Here is a 21,943-nt window from a genome sequence, read left to right as displayed (position 1 = left end):
TGGATTTTAAGGTCAATTTTGTTATATGTATATGTATTTCTGATCTTGATTAAGCTATTGTGATTGTGTAGTTCATTTTTAAAAATGTAATGTATAATTAGGAAATATAGGTTAATGGATAATCATCAATATAGTCAAGCTTGTAGTCATGTTAGTTAGATTTTCTAAATTATATATAGAGATATATTTCAGTTAGATAGACATTCTTCATATCTTTCAAAGACTGCAGAATATAGCATTTAATGTTTTAATAACTTAGGGTTTTTCATGACAATGAGACACGTCTGCTCCTGGCAGCACCAATATACTTCAAGAGGAGGATGGGCATCGAAGAGGCTCCTTATGGACTTTGATAGCCATTTGGGCAAGAAACTGCACTTGCCTGGACTGTTGCATAAACTGGACACAAAGAACCTGCAGAGAGAGGACTGCTGAACTTGCCTAAAGGTGAGATGGTCTTTCAGGGTTCCTGATTCATGAAAGAGTCTAAGAGACATTCTACAGGACACAGCAGAAAGTGACTGAACTGTCTTTGGAATTTCCTGCTTCATGGAAATGTCTGCTGGATACTATAAGCCCTGGAGGCCGAAGATGGATGCCCCAACAATACAGAGGAACTTTGGGTGACTGTCCAGGCAGCGAGTTGTCTCTGTCATTTCTAGAGTTTGAAAGCTGCATATTTCTTGTTTACTTAGGTAGTATTATATCCTTCTGGAGTCTTTGATGGAGTTGAAGAATAAATAGATAGTTATAGCTTTCCTTAGTTATGATAAAAGATAAAATAGATCTAAATATTGTAATTGTAATTCTTGCTTGATAACTGTTTTGTTACATGTAATTTTACTATGTTAAAGTTAAAGCCTTTCTTTTTTGTTTAAACAGAAAAAGGGGAAATGATGGAGGAGTGTCTATGTGTTACTTTCATTATTAATAAAGAAACTGCTTTGGCCCTTTAAGAGACAGAAAATTAGGTAGGCGGAGTAGACAGAACAGAATTCTGGGAAAGAGGGGGAGATGCTTCAGGCAGTTGCCATATGCAGTCGCTATGCTTCTCCTCTCCGAGATGGACGCAGGTTAAGATCTCTCCTGGTAAGCCACCCCTCGAGGTGCTACACGGATTACTAAATATGGGTTAAAGGAAGATGTGAGAATTAACCAATAAGAGGCTGAAACTAATGGGCCGGCAGTGTTTAAAAGAATACAGTTTCCGTGTAATTATTTTGGGTAAAGCTAGCCGCGTGGCGGGACACAGCCCTGCCGTTCCTTCTACAAGCCAGCACTGGTGAGAGGGGACAGCTCCTGACAGCCAGCAGCAGCAAAGCCATTGGTTTCCTGACTTGTAGGCAGAGGTTGGGACTAGACTGAGAACCCAGACCCATATCTGCTGTCACTTCATCTCTGTAGTCTCATAGCTATAGAGGTTCAAAGGCAAGGTGCCTGAGTTAGCTTAGTTCTAGGGGACCCTATGGCAAGTGGCAGAGGGCAAAGGGGAAGTGTGTGTTGGGGGAGCAGTACATCTTCGACTGGAAGAAGCACCTAACCTGTTCTTTTTATAATAGCATTCTTAGGAAGAAACGCCAAAGGGTCTTAGGGACCTGCTGAGTTGGCCATCTCATGCCTCCAGTGGCTTAGACCTCCCGTTAGGCTCCATCTCAAGGCTCGCTCTGCCTCCCAGTGAACAGAAACCTTTGGTGGGATAGAGTCAGACCACATCTAAACAGTAAGCACAAGAGGACTGGTCCTAAAGGGAGCTGCAGGCTCACATTCCTGAGCCATTATTACACTCCAGCTAACAAGCTAAATGAATGTCACTGCAGTCCATTTCACAGGGCAGGGGACAGAAGTTTCGGACAGTTAAATGACTTCCCAAGGTAAACTGTGAAGCTGAGATGAAAATTCTGGCTATTTTCAGCCAGAACCTGGAAACAACCTAAATGCCCCTCGACCAAAGAATGGATAAGGAAAATGTGGTATATTTACACAATGGAGTACTACACAGCAGAAAAAAATAATGACTTCTTGAATTTTGCAGGCAAATGGATGGAGCTAGGAAACATCATATTGAGTGGGGTAACCCAGGACCAGAAAGACAATTATCACATGTACTCACTCATAGGTGGTTTTTAAACATAAAGCAAAGAAAACCAGCCTACAAATTACAATCCCAGAGAACCTAGACAACAATGAGGACTCTAAGAGAGACATATATGGATCTAATCTACATGGGAAGTAGAAAAAGACAAGATCTCCTGAGTAAATTGGGAGCATGGGGACCTTGGGAGAGGGTTGAAGGAGAAGGGAGAGGCAGGGAGGGGAGCAGAGAAAAATATAGAGCTCAATAAAAATCAATTAAAAAAATTCTGGCTATTTTCAACATTCTCCTTTTTAAATTAAAAATTACTTTATTTACTTGTATGTGCATGTGGTTGTGTGCATGTGTGGCTGCTTAGGTGTAAAGGTCAAATCCTCCATGTAAGCCTCAGGGATCTAACGTGGTCAGGTTTAGTCCCAAGGTCATTTACAGAGCCATTTAACCAAGTTGTCTCTTAGGCAGGTGAATAAGGACACTGAGACATCTAAAATGCATATTGGGAGCTGGGTAGCAGATCTGTTCTTACTAGAGCTGAACCCTTGGGGTTGGGCTGGGGGACTAGGGACTTAGGCACCAGAACAAGAATTTGTGGCCAGGGCAAATTTGAAGCCAAGAAGTAGCCCATATCAGAAGGAGGCGTCTTTTGTCTCGAGGATTAGCTGGGGAAGGTTTATGAATTGCTTTGAGGACATGGCATGGTTGTCATGTGATGTCCTTGTGGGCACAGTGTTTCAGTCCATATGATGAGACTGTCACATATATGTGGAGCTGGGATGGGAAGTTGAAGGGCTCTCACTTTTTTCTCAGCAGAGGCAGGGCTGGCTCCATGAAGACACAGTTTCCCTCTGAGCCTGGAGTAGATTTCCCAGGGCCCTTGGTCATTGCATCTTTAGCTTCCTGGGAGCCGTCAGGCACATGACAAACTTTTCCCAATGTGGGCGAGTGACTGATAGGGCCGAGTTCATTCCTCCCAGTTTCCTTGATCCCTTCCAAGGGTACTTTCTAAGACAGCTTCCAGAAACAGTGAAACTTTTTATTTTTTTTTAAATCAGTGTGAACTCAGTAAAGCTCATTCTTCTGTGAGCCAAGGACCAGCTGGGTCATTTCAATGGACAGAAGGAGATCCTCTGCCAAGCATGCAGGAGGAGAAGCCTTTGAGCCAAGAAGCTACATCACACTTTGTCTTCTTAACCAGAGGAGTGGATTTTCACCAAGAGCTCTGCAGTCTTTCCACAAATAATGGCACCGAGAACACAATTCTCTGCAGTGTACCAGTTAGGGGTTTTCCTAATTCTGCTCTCACAGAACTGAGTAGCCTGGAGTGTGACTTGGGGTCAGGTGTGTGGGGAGATCGGTAGACACTAGGGGAAAAGTGTGGAAAACAGAAGATCAACAACATGACTCGGGGTTGGGTGGCGGGATGCACACTCGCACGTGCAGGAGGCTCACTATGGCCTTTGCAGTAGTTCAACAGAGAGCTGGACACTGGGGGCTGCTGATATGGGATTCTCCTCTGTAGGCTGTGAATATGTTTTATTACCATTGGATAATAAAGAAGCTGTTTTGGCCAATGGCTTAGCAGAGTAGGAAATCAGGACAGAGACTGAGCAAGAGAAAATAAGCAGAGTCAGAGAGATGCCTTGTAGTAGCCGAAGGAGACAGATGCCAGAACTTTACCCAGTTCTGTGTACAGCCTTGTGGTGATACACAGAATAATAGAAATGGGTTAATTCAAGATATAAAAGCTAACCAGAAATACCTGAGTCATTGGCCAAACAGTATTGTAATTAATATAGTTTCTGTGTGACTATTTGGGTCTGAGCAGCCAGGAAACAAAAGAGCAGTCTCTGCTTACAGGCTGCTGCCACCTCTTGGAGATGTTGGGGGTGGGGCAGTCAGTCCAACCAGAGTGATGAATTCTCACTTAAGTGACTCCCCAGAAAGCTCATGCCCCAGGAATAAGGACCATGCTCTAGAGTGAACAATCAGCTCCCGAAGGGCTACTGATGGCAAACATGCGCAGGAAGAGATGCTTCACATGAATCACAATCCTGGAGATGCAAATCAAAACAAGTAGGGTTGGATGACAGGTTGCTATGGCCCCAATCCAGAACACTTCTATCCACTATCAATACCTGCACATGGATGGTTACACTATGCATATGAAGGAAAAGGCACTAGCAAACAAGGAAGGTGGGTAGTGTATTCTCATAACCTCAGTACAAGGAGGCTGTGGCAGGAGGACTACGAGTCTAGGGTCAGCCTGCATGGTATAGAGAGACGCTGCAACAGAAACCAAACCAAACCAAACATAGAACAAAAGACTATCCAGATGTCTGAGGAAGCTTAGAGACATATGAGTTTGCTCCTTAGATCCCTGGAGGGAGAAAACCGACCCCCGAGCGTTTTCTTGACCTCCACATGTGTGCAGTGGCACACACATGTCCCTTCCTCAACAATAATAAATAAAATGAAACACTAATAAAAAGATTGAATTTGGAGACACTGGGAATTGAGTCAATATTATATAATTAATAATTATATTATAATTATATACTTTTTACAATCCATAAATTAGTACTTATATAACATCCCAACAAAACCCAAGAGGAACAGACCCTTAGGTGAAACAGAATTAGCTAATAAGAATTTTGTGCGCGGCTGTGTATGAGCACACGTATGTTGGGTCTAGAGGTTGACATTAGATGTCTTTTGTTTCTTTGTTGTCATAGGGTCTCTAGCTGACCTAGAGTTCACCTTTTGGGAAGAATAGCTGGCTAGTGAACCTTAGAGAGCTTCTCATCTTGACTGCCACACCTTTTTCTCTCTCTCCTTTCTCTTTTTTATTTATAAACTGTGGGTGTTAGGGGTCTAGCGCAGGTCTCTGTGCTTTGGGGCAGAAGCTTTACTTACTGAGCCATCTCCCCAGGGCCAGCTGACTAGAATTTTGTTTGTTTTTTGAGACAGGGTTTCATGGTGTCCCTGAACTCACTCTGTAGACCAGGCTGGCCTCAAACTCACAGAGATCCACCTGCCTCTGCCTCCCGAGTGCTGGGATTAAAGGCGTGCGCCACCACCGCCCGGCCATCCGCTAGAATTTTAAACAACTATTGTAAACAGACTTAAAAAACTTAAAGAAGAACAGGGACCTGACTGACAGTTGAAGAGATGAGGAATCTCAACAGAGAAATTGAAAGCAAAAAGGAAACCAAAAGAAAACACTGCAGTTTGAAAAGCAGATTTTTTTTTTTTTGAAAAAGCAATGTCTGAAGTAACAATCCTTTCCCAATAAGCTCAGCAGAATTAGGAGAGGCAGAAGAAAGGATTGGAGATTATGAAAAGAGCTCAGTAGATTGTTGCACACGACAAGCAATCAGCAATAGATGGATTGATAAACAACATCCAGGGTGTGCTCGGTGACAGACCAGGCATCTAGGATTTGTGAGATCTTAGAGCCCATCCCAACAGAACCAAACCTAAGCCTCAGCAGTGTGCAAGGCAGCATTTAGTCTAAAACATGTAAAGAGAGAAAATATTTGAAGAAATAATGGCTAAAGGTTTCTAATATATACAGTGAAGACAACACACACACACACACACACACACACACACACACACACACACACAAAGTTTCTCTCCCAGAACCCAAACAGATAATACAAAGTTACCATAGAGTGAAGTGGCTTTAAAAAAATCAAAGACAAAGAAAAAATGTAAAGGTAGAGTCAGGAGAAAAACTGGGACAAACTCAACAACAACATAATGATAGCATTAGATGATAATAACACATGGAATAGGTATCCATGGGCTCTAGTGCTATGAGCCCATTAATTTTAGAAACGGAAGCAGGACAGCTCTTCCTTGTGTAGAACACTAATTAATAGCCCTCGAAGGAAGTAGGAAAGCCATGTTAAACACGTAGCGGCAAATGTTGCAGATATGAAACATTGATGGGAAATTAAAAAATAAGGGAGACACTTCAATGAGAAGCACTCGCTGGCAGGCCCGGCAACCCACTAATTTTGCCATCCAGCCTTTATCACTTGTTCTTTCATTTTTTTTTTTTTTTTGGTTTTTCAAGACAGGGTTTCTCTGCAGCTTTTTTAGAGCCTGTCCTGGACCTAGGTCTTGTAGACCAGGCTGGCCTCGAACTCACAGAGATCCGCCTGCCTCTGCCTCCCGAGTGCTGGGATTAAAGGCGTGCGCCACCACCGCCCGGCTTCTTTCATTTTTAAAATTACATTTCGTTTACTTACGTGTGTGTGTGTGTGTGTGTGTGTGTGTGTGTGTGTATGTGTGTGTGTGTCTCATCCCCGCCCTTCTGCCCCCAGCCCTCCGTCCACAGTGGCTTGGGTGGCATTCAGAAGCGATCTTGTTGGAGTCAGTTCTCTCTTCCATGTGGGGTTTAGGGATGAGACTCAGGTCTTCAGACACAGAAATAAAGTAACTTTCTTGTGAAATATGCATTAATTAATTAATGAAATACGCATCAGTAACGAAGAGGAAAATGGTGGCTTTATAGCGAGCAAACCTGGGAAGATACTATCATAACTCTGTCATCAAAGTCAACCTTCTCAGTGGTAAGACATACTAACATTACGTGCTCCTGATGTTATCTTCAAAGACAATCATGCTGGTCATTTTTGTGGCATTCTTGTCCAAAATGAGGCAATCATGAGAAAACAGAAGACAAACTCAACCCGAGGGACAAACTACAAACAAAATTGATGACTTTTCAGAAACATCTAAGTGATGAGAAAGAAAGAAAAAGTGGCACTCTGCACCTTCCTGGACATTCTTCCTGGCCTTAAATCCCAATGGTTATTCTCCACCTTGAGTCTGTTTGAGCAAGTCTATTCATCTGTATCCACAAAGCATGCCACCGGCTGAAATATGGTCACCAGGAACTGCCTTGTTCCCTTAGGCTTTAGAGGGTGGGGCGAGGAAGCAGTTAGAGAAAGAGGGTAGGCCATCGACCCAGGCAATGCCTGCATCTCTGCCAACTGTGCCATGTACTCATCTTCTCGGGAGCAGTTAACCTGTTAGAAACCATCCTTTTAGTTTTCCAGTCAGGGATGGTGTTTAAGAAAGAAAGACTATGCAAATGTCAAAGACTGAAGGAGAGTTGGGAGATACAACGAGTAATACAATTGCGACCCTGGGTCAGAACAGGACAGCGGGAAGAGCAGAACAGCTCAAATTGTGTTACAGGATTAGTTCACAACTCTGAATTAACAAGCTTTGTCTTTGTTTGGTAATTATGATGTGGACGTTAGGGGAAGCTGGGTGAAGGACAGAAGGGGACTTTCCTTAGTGCTTTGTTACGACAAGATAAACATACTAATTTCAAAATGAAAAGTTAGGGTGTGGGGGACCAGCTAGAACAAGAAGATAGGGAAGAGAATAGAAAAGATAAACTTCAGCGGAGACAGTGGGGTCAACACACGGTGGGACCTCTTTGTTACGGCTTGAATATAAAATGGCCCTCACAGGCTCATTTTGAGGTCCCCAGTTGGTGATGCAGATTTGAGTTTTGTGGACTGTTTAAAAGGTAAGTCCTGACTGGTAGAAGGGAACCTTTGAAGGCAATAGCTCAGTTCTGGGTTTCATCTAAGCCTCCCTGCTTCCAGGTCTGCTGTCATAGGGTGACCAGCAGACTCAGATCCCTTTCATCAGGGACTAAGCGACTCCTGTTACCCGGTCTTCCCTGCCACGATGGACTGAGAGTTCCTCAAACTTGAAGCCAAAATGAAGATTCCTTCCTTTAAATTGTGTCTGTCAGGTATGTTGAGAAAAGTAATATAATACTGGGAGTACTAAGGGGAGGGCCAGAGAGATGGCACACTGGGTGGAAGTGCTGGTTGAGCAAACCGGATGACTGACCCAAGTTTCCGTCCCTGGATTCCATGTTGTCCTCTGACCTCAACATGTACAATGGCATGCATGTACCTGCATACACCACATACTCACACACACACACACACACACACACACACACAGACACACACCCATACACACACATAGATACACACATACACACACAGTGCAATTAACTTGAGGATGTAATAAGATGGGGGGGGACCTCTGACAAGCTATAAAGCTATTTCTAAGAAATATCATTAAAACCAGAGTGAAGTAACTGGAGATTAGGCATATTTGTTTAAGGAGAGTTGTAAGTGTTGCTAGTTAAAAAATAATTAACTTATCTTTATTTTATGTGCATTGGTGTTTAGCCTTCATGTATGTCTGAGTAAGGTTGTTGGATCACCACAGTTACAGACTATTCTGAGTTGTTGCCATGTGGGTGCTGGGAACCGAACCCAGGTCCTCTGGAAGAGCAGCCAGTGCTCTTAACCACTGAGCCATCTCTCCAGCCCAAGGAGTTGCTAAACTTCAGATGCTTTCCAGGATGAAGGGAAGTGTTTCTAGATAGAAACTCAGAACTATACAATGGTGTGAAGAGTAACAGAAACAGCAATTATGTGGATGAATCTGGTCTCCTTATTTAAGGGATTAAATAACTGTTTAAAATTAAAAATGACATTGTAAAAATTACTGTTTTTTTGTATGTGTATATGAGTGTGTGTGGGACAGGTACACACGTGTGTAGTCGCAGGTACCCATGCGTGGATGGGGCGCTCAGAGCATGGGGGGGTTCTGCTCTGTTACATTCTGCCTTATTGTTTTAAGCTGAAGTTTCTCACTGGACCTGGAGCTAGGCTAGCTTCCGTCTCTGCGCTCCTTCCCAAGGCACTGGGCTCACAGGCCAGCGTATGTCTGTGCTTGGATACGGGTGCTGGGGATTTGAACCCAGGTTCTCATGTTGGTCCAGCAAGCACTCTTACCCACTCAGACATCTCCCAGCCTCACTAGTATTATTATTTTGCTTGAGATGGGGTTTTGCTATGCAGCCTAGGCTGTGCTCGAATGGCCATCCTCCTGCCTTACCCTCAAGTGCTGGGACTGAGACGTGTATAGCCATGCTCTGCTGTGGCTCACTCACTATGTATAGTAATAAGACTCTAGGTTGTAATAGCATAAAAAATGCAATTGTGGTGGGGCAGTGGTGGCGCACACCTTTAATCCCAGCACTTAGGAAGCAGAGGCAGGAGGATCTCAGTGAGTCTTAGGTCAACCTGGTCTACAAAGTGAGTTCTAGGACAGCCAGGGCTATATAAAGAAACACTGTCTTAAAAAACGAAGGAGGAGGAGGAGGAGAATAATAATAATAAATAAATAAATGCAATTGTGTGAACTAATTTGTACAGTTAAAAAGTCCTTACCTGTTACACAAAATGCTATAACATCCTGGTATTGGAGAGGTCTGAGGGAGAAGTTCTCATCTCTGCCTAGGATGAAGCCGGAGGATGAGGAGCGTCAGACAAGATGGCATGGAAGAGATGACTTTTGAGATGCTTTGAAAAAATAAGTGGAATTTTCCAAATGGAAAGAGGAAGGGAGGTCAGTCAGATGGAAAGGCATGGGACATTTCGGAATGACAAGAATCTCCTGGGGGAAGAGCAAGTGATGGATTGGTCATGGCCTCATGTCAGGTCTCTTCTTGCCACGCCCCTCCCCCAAGGTTTCCTGTAGCTCAGGCTGGCTTATATTGCCCTATGTACTCAAGAACTACCTGGAACTTCTGGTCCTCCTGCCTCCTTAGCGCTGGAATTACAGGCATACACCATCACATCCTCGCTTTTGTAGTGCTGGGAATGGAACCCAGTGCAAGCAAGTAAGGGCCCTACCAATTACGCTGCATAGCCAGCCCTACTCTCGTTTCCACACCATTACCGTTCTCGCACCAGGATACACAGCCCCAGCCGCTTCCTGTGGCCTCAGCTTCAGTATTTTGCAACTTTTGAGCTTCTAGAGGTTTCCTATCTAAGGGAAGACCCAAGGAAACTAGCGTAGGGGATAGGAATAGCAGGCAAGTGATCTCTGCGGCGGGGGGGGGGGGGGGGGGGAACTAACAAAAATAGCGAAGTTGAGTTTGGAGGCAGTACAGTGACTGCCCTGACACGGTCACAAGACACGTGCTAAGTGCGAGCAAACATTCCTAGACAGAGGCTCTTCACAGATCCATCTTCTCTAACACAAGTTGGAGACGTGGAAATTGCCAAGAGGCTGCAGGGAAAGCATTTGACAGCTGCCTGTAGACGAGTGACAGAGAGAATGAATGAGACTGGAAGAAATCAAAGTGAGCCAGGCGAAGTGAAGTATCAGTGTGTTGATGTCTCTGCGGAGGTGGGACTAGAAGAGTCCAGGAAGTGGCCCTATAGCTACTTTCTTTTCTTCCTTCTTTTTTTTTTTTTTTTTTTTTTTTTTTTTTTTTTTTTTTTTTTTTTTTTTTTTTTTTAAACCAAGCACCCAGGCGCGAACCCCTAGGACCCAGACGCGCACACGACCCTGTGGAGCTCGGTTCCCACTAGTGCGTTCTCAGGTGGATCCTCGTGGAGAAGGAAGGGCCGGGGAGGGTTCTAAAGAGAGGCGCACCAATTTCCCCAGAGCGCGCTCGCAGCCTCAGGCAGGGTCCAGAGCGGCGCCCGAGGGGAGGGAGCGCACGCCCTTGGCCCGCCCCGCGCGTCCCACCCACTGCGTCCCCTCCTCTTCCCTCCCCTCCCGCCGCGGGAAAAGCAGCCGTGGGCGCCAGGCTCGCCGTGGCACGCGGTGTGTGAAGGGCAGCGGACAGGATGCGAGCGCGGCGGCCGGGGTGGCTCTGGGCAGCACTGCTGGCGCTGGGGACACTGGCGGGCGTTGTCGTTGGAGGTGAGGGAGGCGAGTGTGCCAATTGCCATGGGACCGTGGGATCCCGGAGCTCGGGCTGGGAAACTGAGGAGCTGGTGGGCGGGTCCTTCCTCCGCTGGCCTCGAGGGCGCGTCGCGGGTGGCAGAGGCAAGGTGGGGCTCCGCGGGGCGGCCCCAGTGCCCCGGCAGAGGGATGCGGCTCACCTGCTTGGGTGAGAGCATACACGCGGGGTTGCCCCTTTCTCCGAGTAAGGCACGTCTCTCCCCTCGAGTTTGTTCATCTGGCTGCTCCACTCTTTAAGGAGGAGCATTTGAGCTCGAGTCCTTCTGGGACAGATCTCGCAACCAACACGCCCTGAACTCTGTGCTGGGAGTCAGCACGGACATCCTTGGGGCTGGCTTTGTCTCTTCTGTGTCCAGCTCACACCATCAACTGCCTGGGCAGTCAGCTTTTGGTCTCATTGGTGGTGCCGGATGGGGAGTGGTCCAGTCAGCAGAGCTGGAGGGGAGCTGGAGGTGATGTTGCTGGAGGTGGAGAAACAGGTTCTGGGTCAGCTGGAGCAAGTTAAACCCTGCAGATGTTTGTGTGTGTGTGTGTGTGTGTGTGTGTGTGTGTGTGTGTGTGTGTGATAGGGTCTCACGTATTTCAGGATGCTTCACACTGTGTAGTCGAGGGTAACCTTGAACTTCAGACCCTCGTGTGCCTTCACTAATGAGTGCTAGGATTACAGATGGGCACCACTGCCCAGGGTTTATGCACTGCTGGGAGTTGAAGCCAGGGTCTCCTCATACCAAGTGCACTTTATTAATTGAACTATATCTCCAGACCCAGATGGGCTAAATTTTTTTAGGGTAAAATTTTATTAAGTTGATTTTGAGGCTAAGTGTTCAAAAAAAATTTAGTGGTCACCTTCAAGACCCTTCTGTGATGATACAGATAAACCGCCATGTGCCGGGAAGGATATTTCAGGAAAACTTTCGGTTGCCTATTGTTGCTGAAGCTTCCCAAGGACAGATGAAAACTGTGATCTTTACCCTACATTGGACGAGCCTTGTGACCACAGAAAGAAAGCAGGATCTCCAGCATTGTGCCCTGGAGATGTTTGAGCCTCTGGTAGCTGCTTCTTGCCATTGACTGGGAATGGGGAAACTTACCAGAAAACATGATGTTTCTTACTGATAGACAGGTTAACTTCTTTGAACGTAAAGCCTTAAAAACATTCACCACTTCTGAATTTTCAATTGACATATGATGACAGGGTGTGCCTATGTAAAGTGTGGAAATGCATATACAAGTACCCTGTGCAATGAGCAAACCAAGGATCTAGTGTTCTTTGTTGTGTCTGATAACTTCCAGCTCTTCTCCGCTATTTTTTTGAGATGTATTTCAAACACTTTGTGGTTTGTTTCTAGCGATAGCTTTCAAATTAATTTCTGGGTGTCATCATCATCATTGCCGTTATCATCATCTGTAATTTGAGAAGGGAGTCCTGAGTTCACAGATGGTGCCTAGATAGCAGGGTGCTTGATTCAGCTCTAGTGAGGATGAAGTATATCTGCTACTTTGGTCCCTCACTCTCTCGCACCTTTCCTGAACCCACGTATTACTTGTTGGTTTGGTTCACACAGTTGCAATGATCCATACAGGATCCCACTGCTCGGGTATAGCTAAGTCTGGGTCTAAAGATCCTTTAAAGGGGACAGGGAAGGTGGGAAGATTAGACTGAGAAAGTAGGGGGACCTGGATTCTGTCCCCAGAACCTATTTAAAAAACTTGGTGTAGTGGTGTACTTGTAATTCCAGTACTGGGGAGGAGACAGAGGCAGACAGCTCCCTGGGGCTCACTGGCGAACCAGTCTGGCCTTCTTGGGGAGCTCCAGGATAGAAAGAGATCCTGTCTCCAAAAAAAGGTGGTGTTTCCAAGCGATGATACCCAAGGTTGTCTTCTGGTCTCTGCCCAGGAGTGATTGTAAATGAACATGCATGGATAGGTGCACACACGCACCAAAACAAACAGACGAAAGCCACAATACCGCTAGGCTATCTGTTCACAGATATGCTGTGATGGAAATACCCCAGAGATGTGACAGCTTGTGCTGAGCTAGCCTCAGACTCCCTCTGAGGAGCAGGTGGAGTCCTGTCGAGGATCAGAGGACTCCAGAGCACCCTGTGAAAGAAGTGTTTGTCATACTTGTGGCAGAACTGCAAGTATCATTAGGTCCCCAGGGAAGCAGGTGTCCTGGGATGACAGGACAGCTGTTTGGGGACACGCAGTGTTGAAGGGACACAGAAGGACCAGCGTGGGAGTGAGGTGGCACAGAGAGGCTGTCCGGAGTAGGAGAGTCTGCTGTGAGGCGACAAGAGTTGTTGTGAGTTTCGGTTTTTATCTACAAAGATAATCATTTATTTTCATCTGAATACTGGGTTGTGTGGCTTCCTCCTATTTAGTGCTTAGTCTAGCCTAAGCAGGTCAGAGATGGAGTGCTTGTATTTCTTCTAGAGTTTATATTCTGGAATTTCTCCAACGGAAGCCCTCTTTCAGAATCCTCAGGGCTTGGAGAGACAAGGTAAAGGGGAAAGGGACTGATGGGGTTTAAACCATCAGGATGTAGGTTTGATGCTTGACTTTGCACCTGATTGATCATGTGATCTTGCTGTTTTAGTTGTGTTTCCTCACCTGTAAAGTGGGGGAAAGCAGTGCCTTTACTGCACAGACTAAATGAGACAAAGGCACAAATTGAGTGTTCTATAAATGGTGGTTCCTGTTGTTGTTACTTTTCCTATCAATCACTGGTCTGTACTATGGACTGTAAGCCGTATCTGTTGCTACTTCACGCATCAATGCAATCCAGGCTCCCAATTGAGAATTCATTTCTCACATTCTCTTAATTCTGCCCATTTCTCTTTGGTGGCTTGGGACATTTCAGCCCCTCTGGTCCTGTAAGAATCTACAGAGAAGGCCCAGGAGGAGAGAGGCCCACACATTCACTTTTCCCCCTATGAATCTCAACTTTGTAAGATGAAGGTGGTAAAACCCAAAACGTAGGACTTCAGCCTCCACAAAGAGAGCAGTGTCTGTTTTGTTCAACACTGTGCCCGGTGCTTGGCACACAGGCAACAAAAGAACTATGTAGGGAATGGTATAAAAAGATATCTAAGCCGGGAGGTGGTGGTGCATGCTTTTAATTCCAGTACTTAGGAGGCAGAAGCAGGCGGATCTCTGTGTGTTTGAGGCCAGTCTGGTCTACAGAGTGAGTTCCAGGACAGCCAGGACTACACACACAAAAAAAAACCCTGTCTCAAAAACAACAAGAAAATAAAACAAAACAAACAAAAGACATCTAGAGGCAATGTCTCTTAATTTGAAGAAATCCAATATTTATACATTTATAACCTCAAGTGTTCTTACCTGAATACTCAGGTGTGTGTGTGTTGCTGAGAATGGAACCCAGGGTTTTGTGCTTGCTGAATGTGCTCTACTGCTAAACCACACCCCCAGCCCTTTGGCTGTCTGGGGCTTTTGCCATCTTCCGACCAGAGAAGGATGAAAATACAGGGATCCTCTGAAGTGTCTCCCCTTTGTCCTGTCTTTTGGAGGAGTCACTAGAACAATCTTTTCTGTTCTTCCCCTCTGGTTCACGAGCGTGATGGCGAAGGTGACATGTGTTTCCTGGGAATAGCATAAGATAGGACGAGGAGGCAGTGGTGTGAGGAAGGGAACCAAATGTGACTCTAGGATTTCCTGATAGCAATTCTCCCTTTGCAACTCCCTGCACTCCCCGAGTCTCTGTTTATCATCTCCTCCCAGCTGCAAGAATCCTGCCCTTGTTGGCAGGAACATCCAGGAAGTATGCCCATAGGAACCGCAAGTCATGAATCAGCAGACAGATAATTAACCGGGCAAGGGGTATGTGTGTGACTGAGCAGCTTCGGGGACAAACTGCATGGTTTACCCCTAACCTCCTTGCTGCCCACAGGCTGGCCTGCTAGAACTCACCATCCCCTCCTCTGCCTTCTCCCCAAGTGGAAGAGTCCTGTTCCTACTGCTACTCAGGTCACCAGTGGATATGAACCTAGGAGCTGGAAATTATGCTGCTCAAGGCTTCTTCTCTTTGGGAATTGACAGAATTTATTGGAACTTGAGACTCTACCGCAAAATGATAAACTCTTACCTTTCTCTCCAGGCACACGGTGTCCCCAGAGAACTTCCACCCCTTTAAAGGGCTAGAGTTCGGGGTGATTAAGAGTGCTTGCCGATCTAGCAGAGGACCTGAATTTAGTTCTAAGAACCTATGTAGGTGGCTCACAACTGCCTATAACTTCAATTTCAGGGGACCTGACATTCTCTTCTGATCTCCCTGGGCACTGAACACATGGTGCACATACATACATGCAGGTACAGTACTCATACACATAAAATAAAAATATATACATCTTAAAAAAGGAGGATTGGGCTAGAGAGATGGCTCAGTGGTTAAGAGCATGTAATACTCCTCCAGAGGACCTGGGTTCAGTTTTCAACACCCACATGAGACAGCTTCCAACCACCTGTAACTCCAGCCCTTGCATGGATGTGCTGCACATAAACTCGTGTAGGTACACACACACACACACACACACACACACACACACACACACACAGAGAGGGGGGGAGATGAAAATAAAGAAGTCTTTAAAAATGAGTATCACTGAAGTATAACTTACTGTGCCATGGAGTTCAGCATCCTCACTGTGCAATTCTGTGTACTCTTGGTGAAGCCATACAGTCAAATAATCACTACCATCATGAAGATGGAGAGTATTTTCAGAGAAGTTCCCTCCAGCTTCTTCGTGAATCTTCTCTTCCCACTTCCGGTCCCTGGCAACCACTAATCTGTCTCCTGTCCCCATAGATCTGTTTTACAGAATTTCAGTGAGCTAAAACCATGGTGTGTAGACTTTTAAGTCTGGCTTCTTCTACTTGCAATGTACTATAGTTCACTCAATGTGTTGCTTGTATCAGGAATTCCAAGAGCTCCCTGGGGCCATCCCATCCTCCTGCAGTGAGATATTACCTTGAGAGCGGCGAGGCTATCACCGCTAAACCATGGAGGTACCGTCAGTGTTCAAACGGAGAGACATACACCACCGTGCTTCAGTCACCGGCGGTTTCAAAGGCCAGATAAAGACCTGAGGATTTCACATCAGTCTCCCATTTTTACTTTTATTTTGCTTGGGACTAAAAGCAGCAGATATTTTCACATATATTTTTATTAGTTTTTATAAATATTTTCACACAATGTGTTATGATCCTTTCCCTCTCATTCCTTTCTCCAACTCCTCCCAGGTCCATCACCCCATCTAACTCCTCCTCCTCCTCCTCCTCCTCCTCCTCCTCCTCCTCCTCCCCTCTCTCTCTCTCTGTCTCTCTCTGTCTCTCTCTCCTCTCTCTCTCTCTCTCTCTCTCTCTCTCTCTCTCTCCTTTTTTATAACCCACTGTGCCCCTATGTCACAGTTCTTCAGGCCAAAGGGCTGGTTAATACACTTGGAGCCATTCTACTGAGCATGTGTTTGGTAACAGCTTTGAAAAGCAAACCCAGCAACTCCTGAGAGGTCACATTTCTACAGAAGACTGCTGTCATCCCTGCTGTTCCTTTTCCCGGCAGGTCAGGGAGGAAGAGTGAGGTAAGCTTCACGTTAGTCGTTATAGAAAGCCTGATGTTGCAGTTGCTGGTGTCCCAGTTTGACCCCTCTTCAGCATCCATAGGCAGGCAGGTGGTCTATTCTGTTCAGACATTTCCTGCATGTATGAAATTATCGCCTGTGTGCAGATGAGCTTCCCTGTACTTACATGTGTGCTACATGCCACTACATTTCTGTAGAAAAAAAATTCCTAAGAAAGAGCAGTGAACCCGCAGTTAGGAATTACATCATGTTACAGCTCTGTAGGCTTTTATGTCCGTTTGGATGGCTGAACAGGTTGTCTTATCTGTGGGGCTTCGTCCTGGTATCTCAGAAGCTGTGGAGTGGGTGAAGAGGCAGACAGATTTTCTTTTGTTCTGGTCTCGCTCTCTCATTTCTTACTGGAGACGTTCCTCCTTAGAGATTTGGGATCTCCACGGGAAGATTCTTTGGGAAGCAACAAGTCCCGAGGTTAGAATCAGGCTTGAAATATGGCTCTCGAAGAGAGTTCCAGAATGTTGACAAAAGGCACGCTCAGTAGCCACTTTATAGGTCCCTGTAGTCTATGCTCTTTGTGGCTAAAATTCTTAGAGGAAGGGAATCTGATCTGTGAGCTCTCAGATGGTTCCAAACCTTGGTGTCATAGATAACTCTCCAAGAATAAGCCCTTGCTGGAACTGTTTGTGAGGACTGTGTTTGAGCGTCTTGTCTGAGACCAGAGAGGGCTGACTCTCACTCATAGGCACTCCACTCTTGAGAATGGAGCACACTGCCCTGAGCAGCTCCAGAAGCCCATGGAGAGAGACTGGTCAAAGATCACTTTTCCTCATTCTCTTCTAATCAACAAATACTTCTATATATGATGTATAACATATTTTAAAATGCACACATTGGGAAATGGCTAAACCAACCTGCATAGCACATGTGTTAGCTCACTTTTTTCTGCGTGTCTACTTACTTTACTTTCTTTTACTTTTTGAGACAGGGTTTCTCTGTGTAGCTCTGACTGTCCTGGAACTCCCTCTGTAGACCAGGCTGGCCTCGAACTCACTGAGATCTGCCTGCCTCTGCTTCCCCAGTGCTGGGGTTCAAGGTATGCAACACTAACCCAGCTAAACTGCTTTATTAAGAAAGAAATTTTCAAGTAGAAGATATATAATTGGTAACTGTAGTCACCGTGTTGTATATAGATCTCTTGATCTTTCTTCCATTTTGTAATCTGGGCCAGCATTCTCCTTCTCATTGTATCTGACAAAGCTTATTGTTGTGTCCATGACTGGCTTTGGGATGTGGAAGATGTAGTTTGTAGAAGCCCACCAGGCTCTGGGGAACCTACATTAATGAATACAAACATGGAAAAGGAGGCAGAACTAAGGACATTGAAAATTAGCCCTACTTTGCCTTTAGATAATAAAAGCGATTCAGCTTGTGAAAATAGGCAGTTCAGGGACCGGAGATGGCCCAGTGGGTAAGACCATTTACTTGACAGCACAAAGATCTGAGTTTGAATCTCCAGAGTCCCTGTAAAAGGTGGAGAGTGACAGAACAGGACACCTGACATCTGTGCTTCCACATACATGGTGTGTGCAGCTGCACGAAATGAAATAAATGAACAGCGCAGAAATGCAATAATGCAGACAATACAGGTTACTTGTAGGTTCAGTTGAGATACCACTGTTGACAGTTATCCTAGAGTTCCCCCATATATACGTCCTCTGTACAATTATTGTTATTTCTCAAACAGGACCTCCCATGGTGGGATCGTTGTCACTTCATAACATCCTCTAGGCATCTTTTAAAGATATTTATTTTTATTTTATGTGTATGACTGCTTGCTTACATGTCTGTGTGTGCCCTACATGCACAGCTGGTGTCTGAAGAGGGCATTGGATCCCCTAGAACTGGAATTACAAGTGGCTGTGATCCTTCTTGGGTCCTGGGAATTGGTCTTAGGTCATCCACAAGAGCAAGTGCTCTTAACCACTGGTCCATCTCTCCAGCCCCTACTCCATGTGTCGTTCATGTCAGCTTGTGGATTTTCATTGTTTATTCTGAAAGTTATAGTTCTTGCAGGAAATGCCAAGAGAAGAGTGATATATAGGTATATCAGAGTGCGCTTATCTATTACGTTGGCATTTATTTGCTGGTACAAATAAAGTCACAGAGACATAACCTTGTATGTTATGTTCCTCTGAGGAAGTGTTTCTATAAACTTAGTTTCTTTTTCCCTGTCTAGTCCCTTCCTTTCCTTTGATATAGACTCTCATTTTTAGCCCAGTCTCATCTTGAACTCACCATCTTCTCTCTGCTATCTCTGTACTGGGATTACGAAAGGAATTTCTTGAATTTATGTTGGGTAGGCCAAAGGGCATGGATTTTTTTAAAAATTTGTTTTTAATTGTTCTGTGATATTAGTGTATGAACTAATAGTGGGGCCCCACATTGGGTACCATTCAGTAAATGGAGACCACTTTTGTTTCCCAGCCACTCAGACCCAAATAATCACACAGAACTATATTAATTATAGCACTGTTTAGCCAATGCATTATGCATATTCCTAGATAGCTCTTATATCTTAAATAAGCCCATTTCTATTAATCTATGTATCACTATGAGACTATGGCTTCCTGGTAAGGTTCTGGTGTCTTTCTCCTTTGGCAGCTAAATGGCATCTGCCTGACTCCACTTTCTGTCTCCCTGCATTCAGTTTAGTTTTCCCACCTAGCTGTATTCTGCCCTGCCACTGGCCAAAGCAGCTTCTTTATTAACCAATGGTAATAAAACATATTCATAGCATACAGAAGGGAATCCTACATTAGCCTTCATGTGTGCTAGACAAGCACTCACCTACTTAGGATCACTCCCCCCAGTTTATTTTTAGATAAAATCCTGCTGTTATCTTGATTAGATTCTAAGTCTTAGATTCACACCATCTTCCACCTTAGCATCCGGAAGAACTCAAACTACAGGCTTTGCTGTGGCCAACTTTAATTTTTGTGATAGGGTCTCATTTAGCCTAGGCTGGTCTCCAGTTAACTTTATAGGTGAAACGGTACTTGAACCCCTCATCTTCCTGTGCCTATCTCCCAGGTGCTGGGATTATATCTGTGGGCTACTGCTCCCATCTCGGATTGTAATAAATGTTGCCCAATGATCTCCCAAAAACAGTTGAACTGATTTGACTTCAAGATTGGCTCCGACAGCTAGAGTTGTCCACGCCTGCTCTCCTACCATTGAGACTGTGAAGAAAAGAGCTGGGAGGGACCCCCAGAACTTCTAAGCTGGATGCCAAGGTCACCTTCAGGGCATTACTGGGCTGGGTGTCAAACAGAGCATGGTACAGGCATGCTTCGTCTGCATAGTGAATGAGTCAGTTGGGAGGTGGAGCTGGTGTGAGTAAAATCTTCCAGACCTCCAAATGCAACATTCGACCTAAATTTTAGGTCATAAGGAAGAAATGTTCACTAGTATAGCAAGGGACCTTGCATATCTATGGATTCTAGAGTATCTGTGGCCCTGTTGACATTTTCTGGTTCTGGAAGAATATACATGTTTAGGGCCAATAGCACCTCAAAGATCCTCTAATCTAGTTCAGTTTGTCTTTACAGAAAAGCTAAAGATGAGGTGCATTTGTGGTGCAGGGGTTATAGCTGGGGTGAGGATGAGGGAGAGGAAGTAGTTCATTTATTGAACATGGGGGTTATTCACATATGTTACCTCACTTACTCCTCATATAGTAAATATTATACCCATATTTGGGAGACCGAGTTTGTGGGGAGGGGATAAAAATAGCTGTCTGGGTTTTCAGAGCTTGCCTGATAAAGCTGGCTGGTTGTCTAAGTCCTGGGGAGCAGTTATAAATCTTGAATAGGCATGTGACCTATTTTAAAGAGAGCACCAGAGAGGCATAGGGGTGACCCTGCGATCGTATGGTCTGCAGAATGGCAAAGCAGACTTTAGACCTCTTGAACTAGTCTCTGCCACATCTGCTCTGTTCCTTGTTTCACTAACCCTGCTCTATTTCCTGAATGTCTCGACAGCTAGGTGTTAGCTTTAGGCCACAACTCTTCACAGGAAAGGGTCCCACCGTCTTCATCCACAGCTCTCTGACTAACCCGTTGGGAGATGGTGACCAGATATGATCTGGATTCACTTATAAAGTGTCTCATGACCAAAGGGTCGGTGAAGCGGGATGACCAATAGTCAAAACATATGAACCTTTTCTAAAGGGAGCATACTTGCTCGGGTTCAAATCCTTTCTCAGTTCTACATGCCTAGCCCATCAGCAAGTCCTGTACTACACATCTCGAGCTGATCGCACCATTAACACACTGCCCTCCAAACCCAAACCATTGACATCTGTTGCCCGGACTGTTGTAATAATATCCTACTCCATCCACTCCCCTGCTGGCTTCGATCCTGTCTGTGTGCTTGATGACTGAGCTTCTCCCTTCCCTTCTGGGATCCCTTCAGCATTCCCACTGAGTGGCAAACACCTCTGCCTCTCCCCCTCCTTCCTCTGTCTTCCGGCCACTTCTTCAACAGGAGGAAGTCCATCCAGCTCTGGTCTTGGTTCTTTGGAGAATGCTTCCCACAATCCACTCCTCAGCATCACTGTAGAATGTCAGCTTCCCAGAAAGGCCTCTCTGGACCCCCTTTCTCCAGATGAGATGCTCTCATTTATTCTGCCTTGCTTTGTGTTTAAGCATTTGCCTGTGTCTCTGCTGTTGGTTTCTTTGTCATAACTTTCCTCACTGAAACACAAACATCACAGAATCAGGGCTTGTTTAGTTCACCCGTGTGTCTCCAGCGCCTAAGAGGGTGCTGAGTGCTCCTCAAATGCTTATTGAGTGAATGAATGAATGAATGCTGGAGTACCATTGATAAATATTGGGCAAATGAATGAATGAAGGCTAGTACCATTGACAAATGTTGGCGGAAAGTTTTAAAACTAAAGGAACCTCTTATCTGATCTTATCTATGGTTGAATGAGACATGGCAAAGTTTCCATTCCAGGGTGGATTCTTTTTTCCAGTTCATGGAAGTATCTCAGGATACCCTTCATCAAAATAATGTCATACATGGCTATAGAAATGCAAATCCACTTAGAATTAATTTCTTAGGGCTGTTGTGACATAAATTGGACATCAAAAATGTATGTCTGGGATTCTGAGTGGAACCCATCTTTGTCTCTTTGTAGCTTCTGGTGGTGATGGGTAATCCTTGGTACTCCTTGTCCCTCCAGGTTCTGTCCCTGACGCCACAAGGTGTTTTCCATCTGTGTCTGTCTCCACCTGGGATTTTCCCTTCTTACAAGGGCACCAGTCATCTTGGGTTACTGTCCACACTAATGACCTCATCTTGTTTATATCTATAAATTTCCAAATAAGGTCACAGTCACAGGTACTGGGGGATCAGGACAGCAGTATATCTTTGTGTGTCA

At 45.2% G+C, this 21,943-nt stretch overlaps 1 protein-coding gene across 1 annotated transcript in view; it reads left to right on the top strand.

Moving 5' to 3' along the window:
- The first annotated feature begins 10,734 nt into the window (after positions 1-10,734).
- Positions 10,735-21,943, top strand: part of Itgb3 (integrin subunit beta 3) — a 57,596-nt gene continuing 46,387 nt past the window's right edge. The window contains exon 1 of the mRNA XM_038328626.1: positions 10,735-10,861. Within this exon, the coding sequence (XP_038184554.1) occupies positions 10,786-10,861 (76 nt within the window). The 5' untranslated portion in view covers positions 10,735-10,785. The remainder of the gene's footprint in view (positions 10,862-21,943) is intronic.

This window comes from Arvicola amphibius, chromosome 4, assembly GCF_903992535.2.
Source record: "Arvicola amphibius chromosome 4, mArvAmp1.2, whole genome shotgun sequence".
NCBI lineage: Eukaryota > Metazoa > Chordata > Mammalia > Rodentia > Cricetidae > Arvicola > Arvicola amphibius.
Note: the sequence above shows the minus strand (reverse complement) of the source record. Positions and strands in the feature narration are given on the sequence as shown.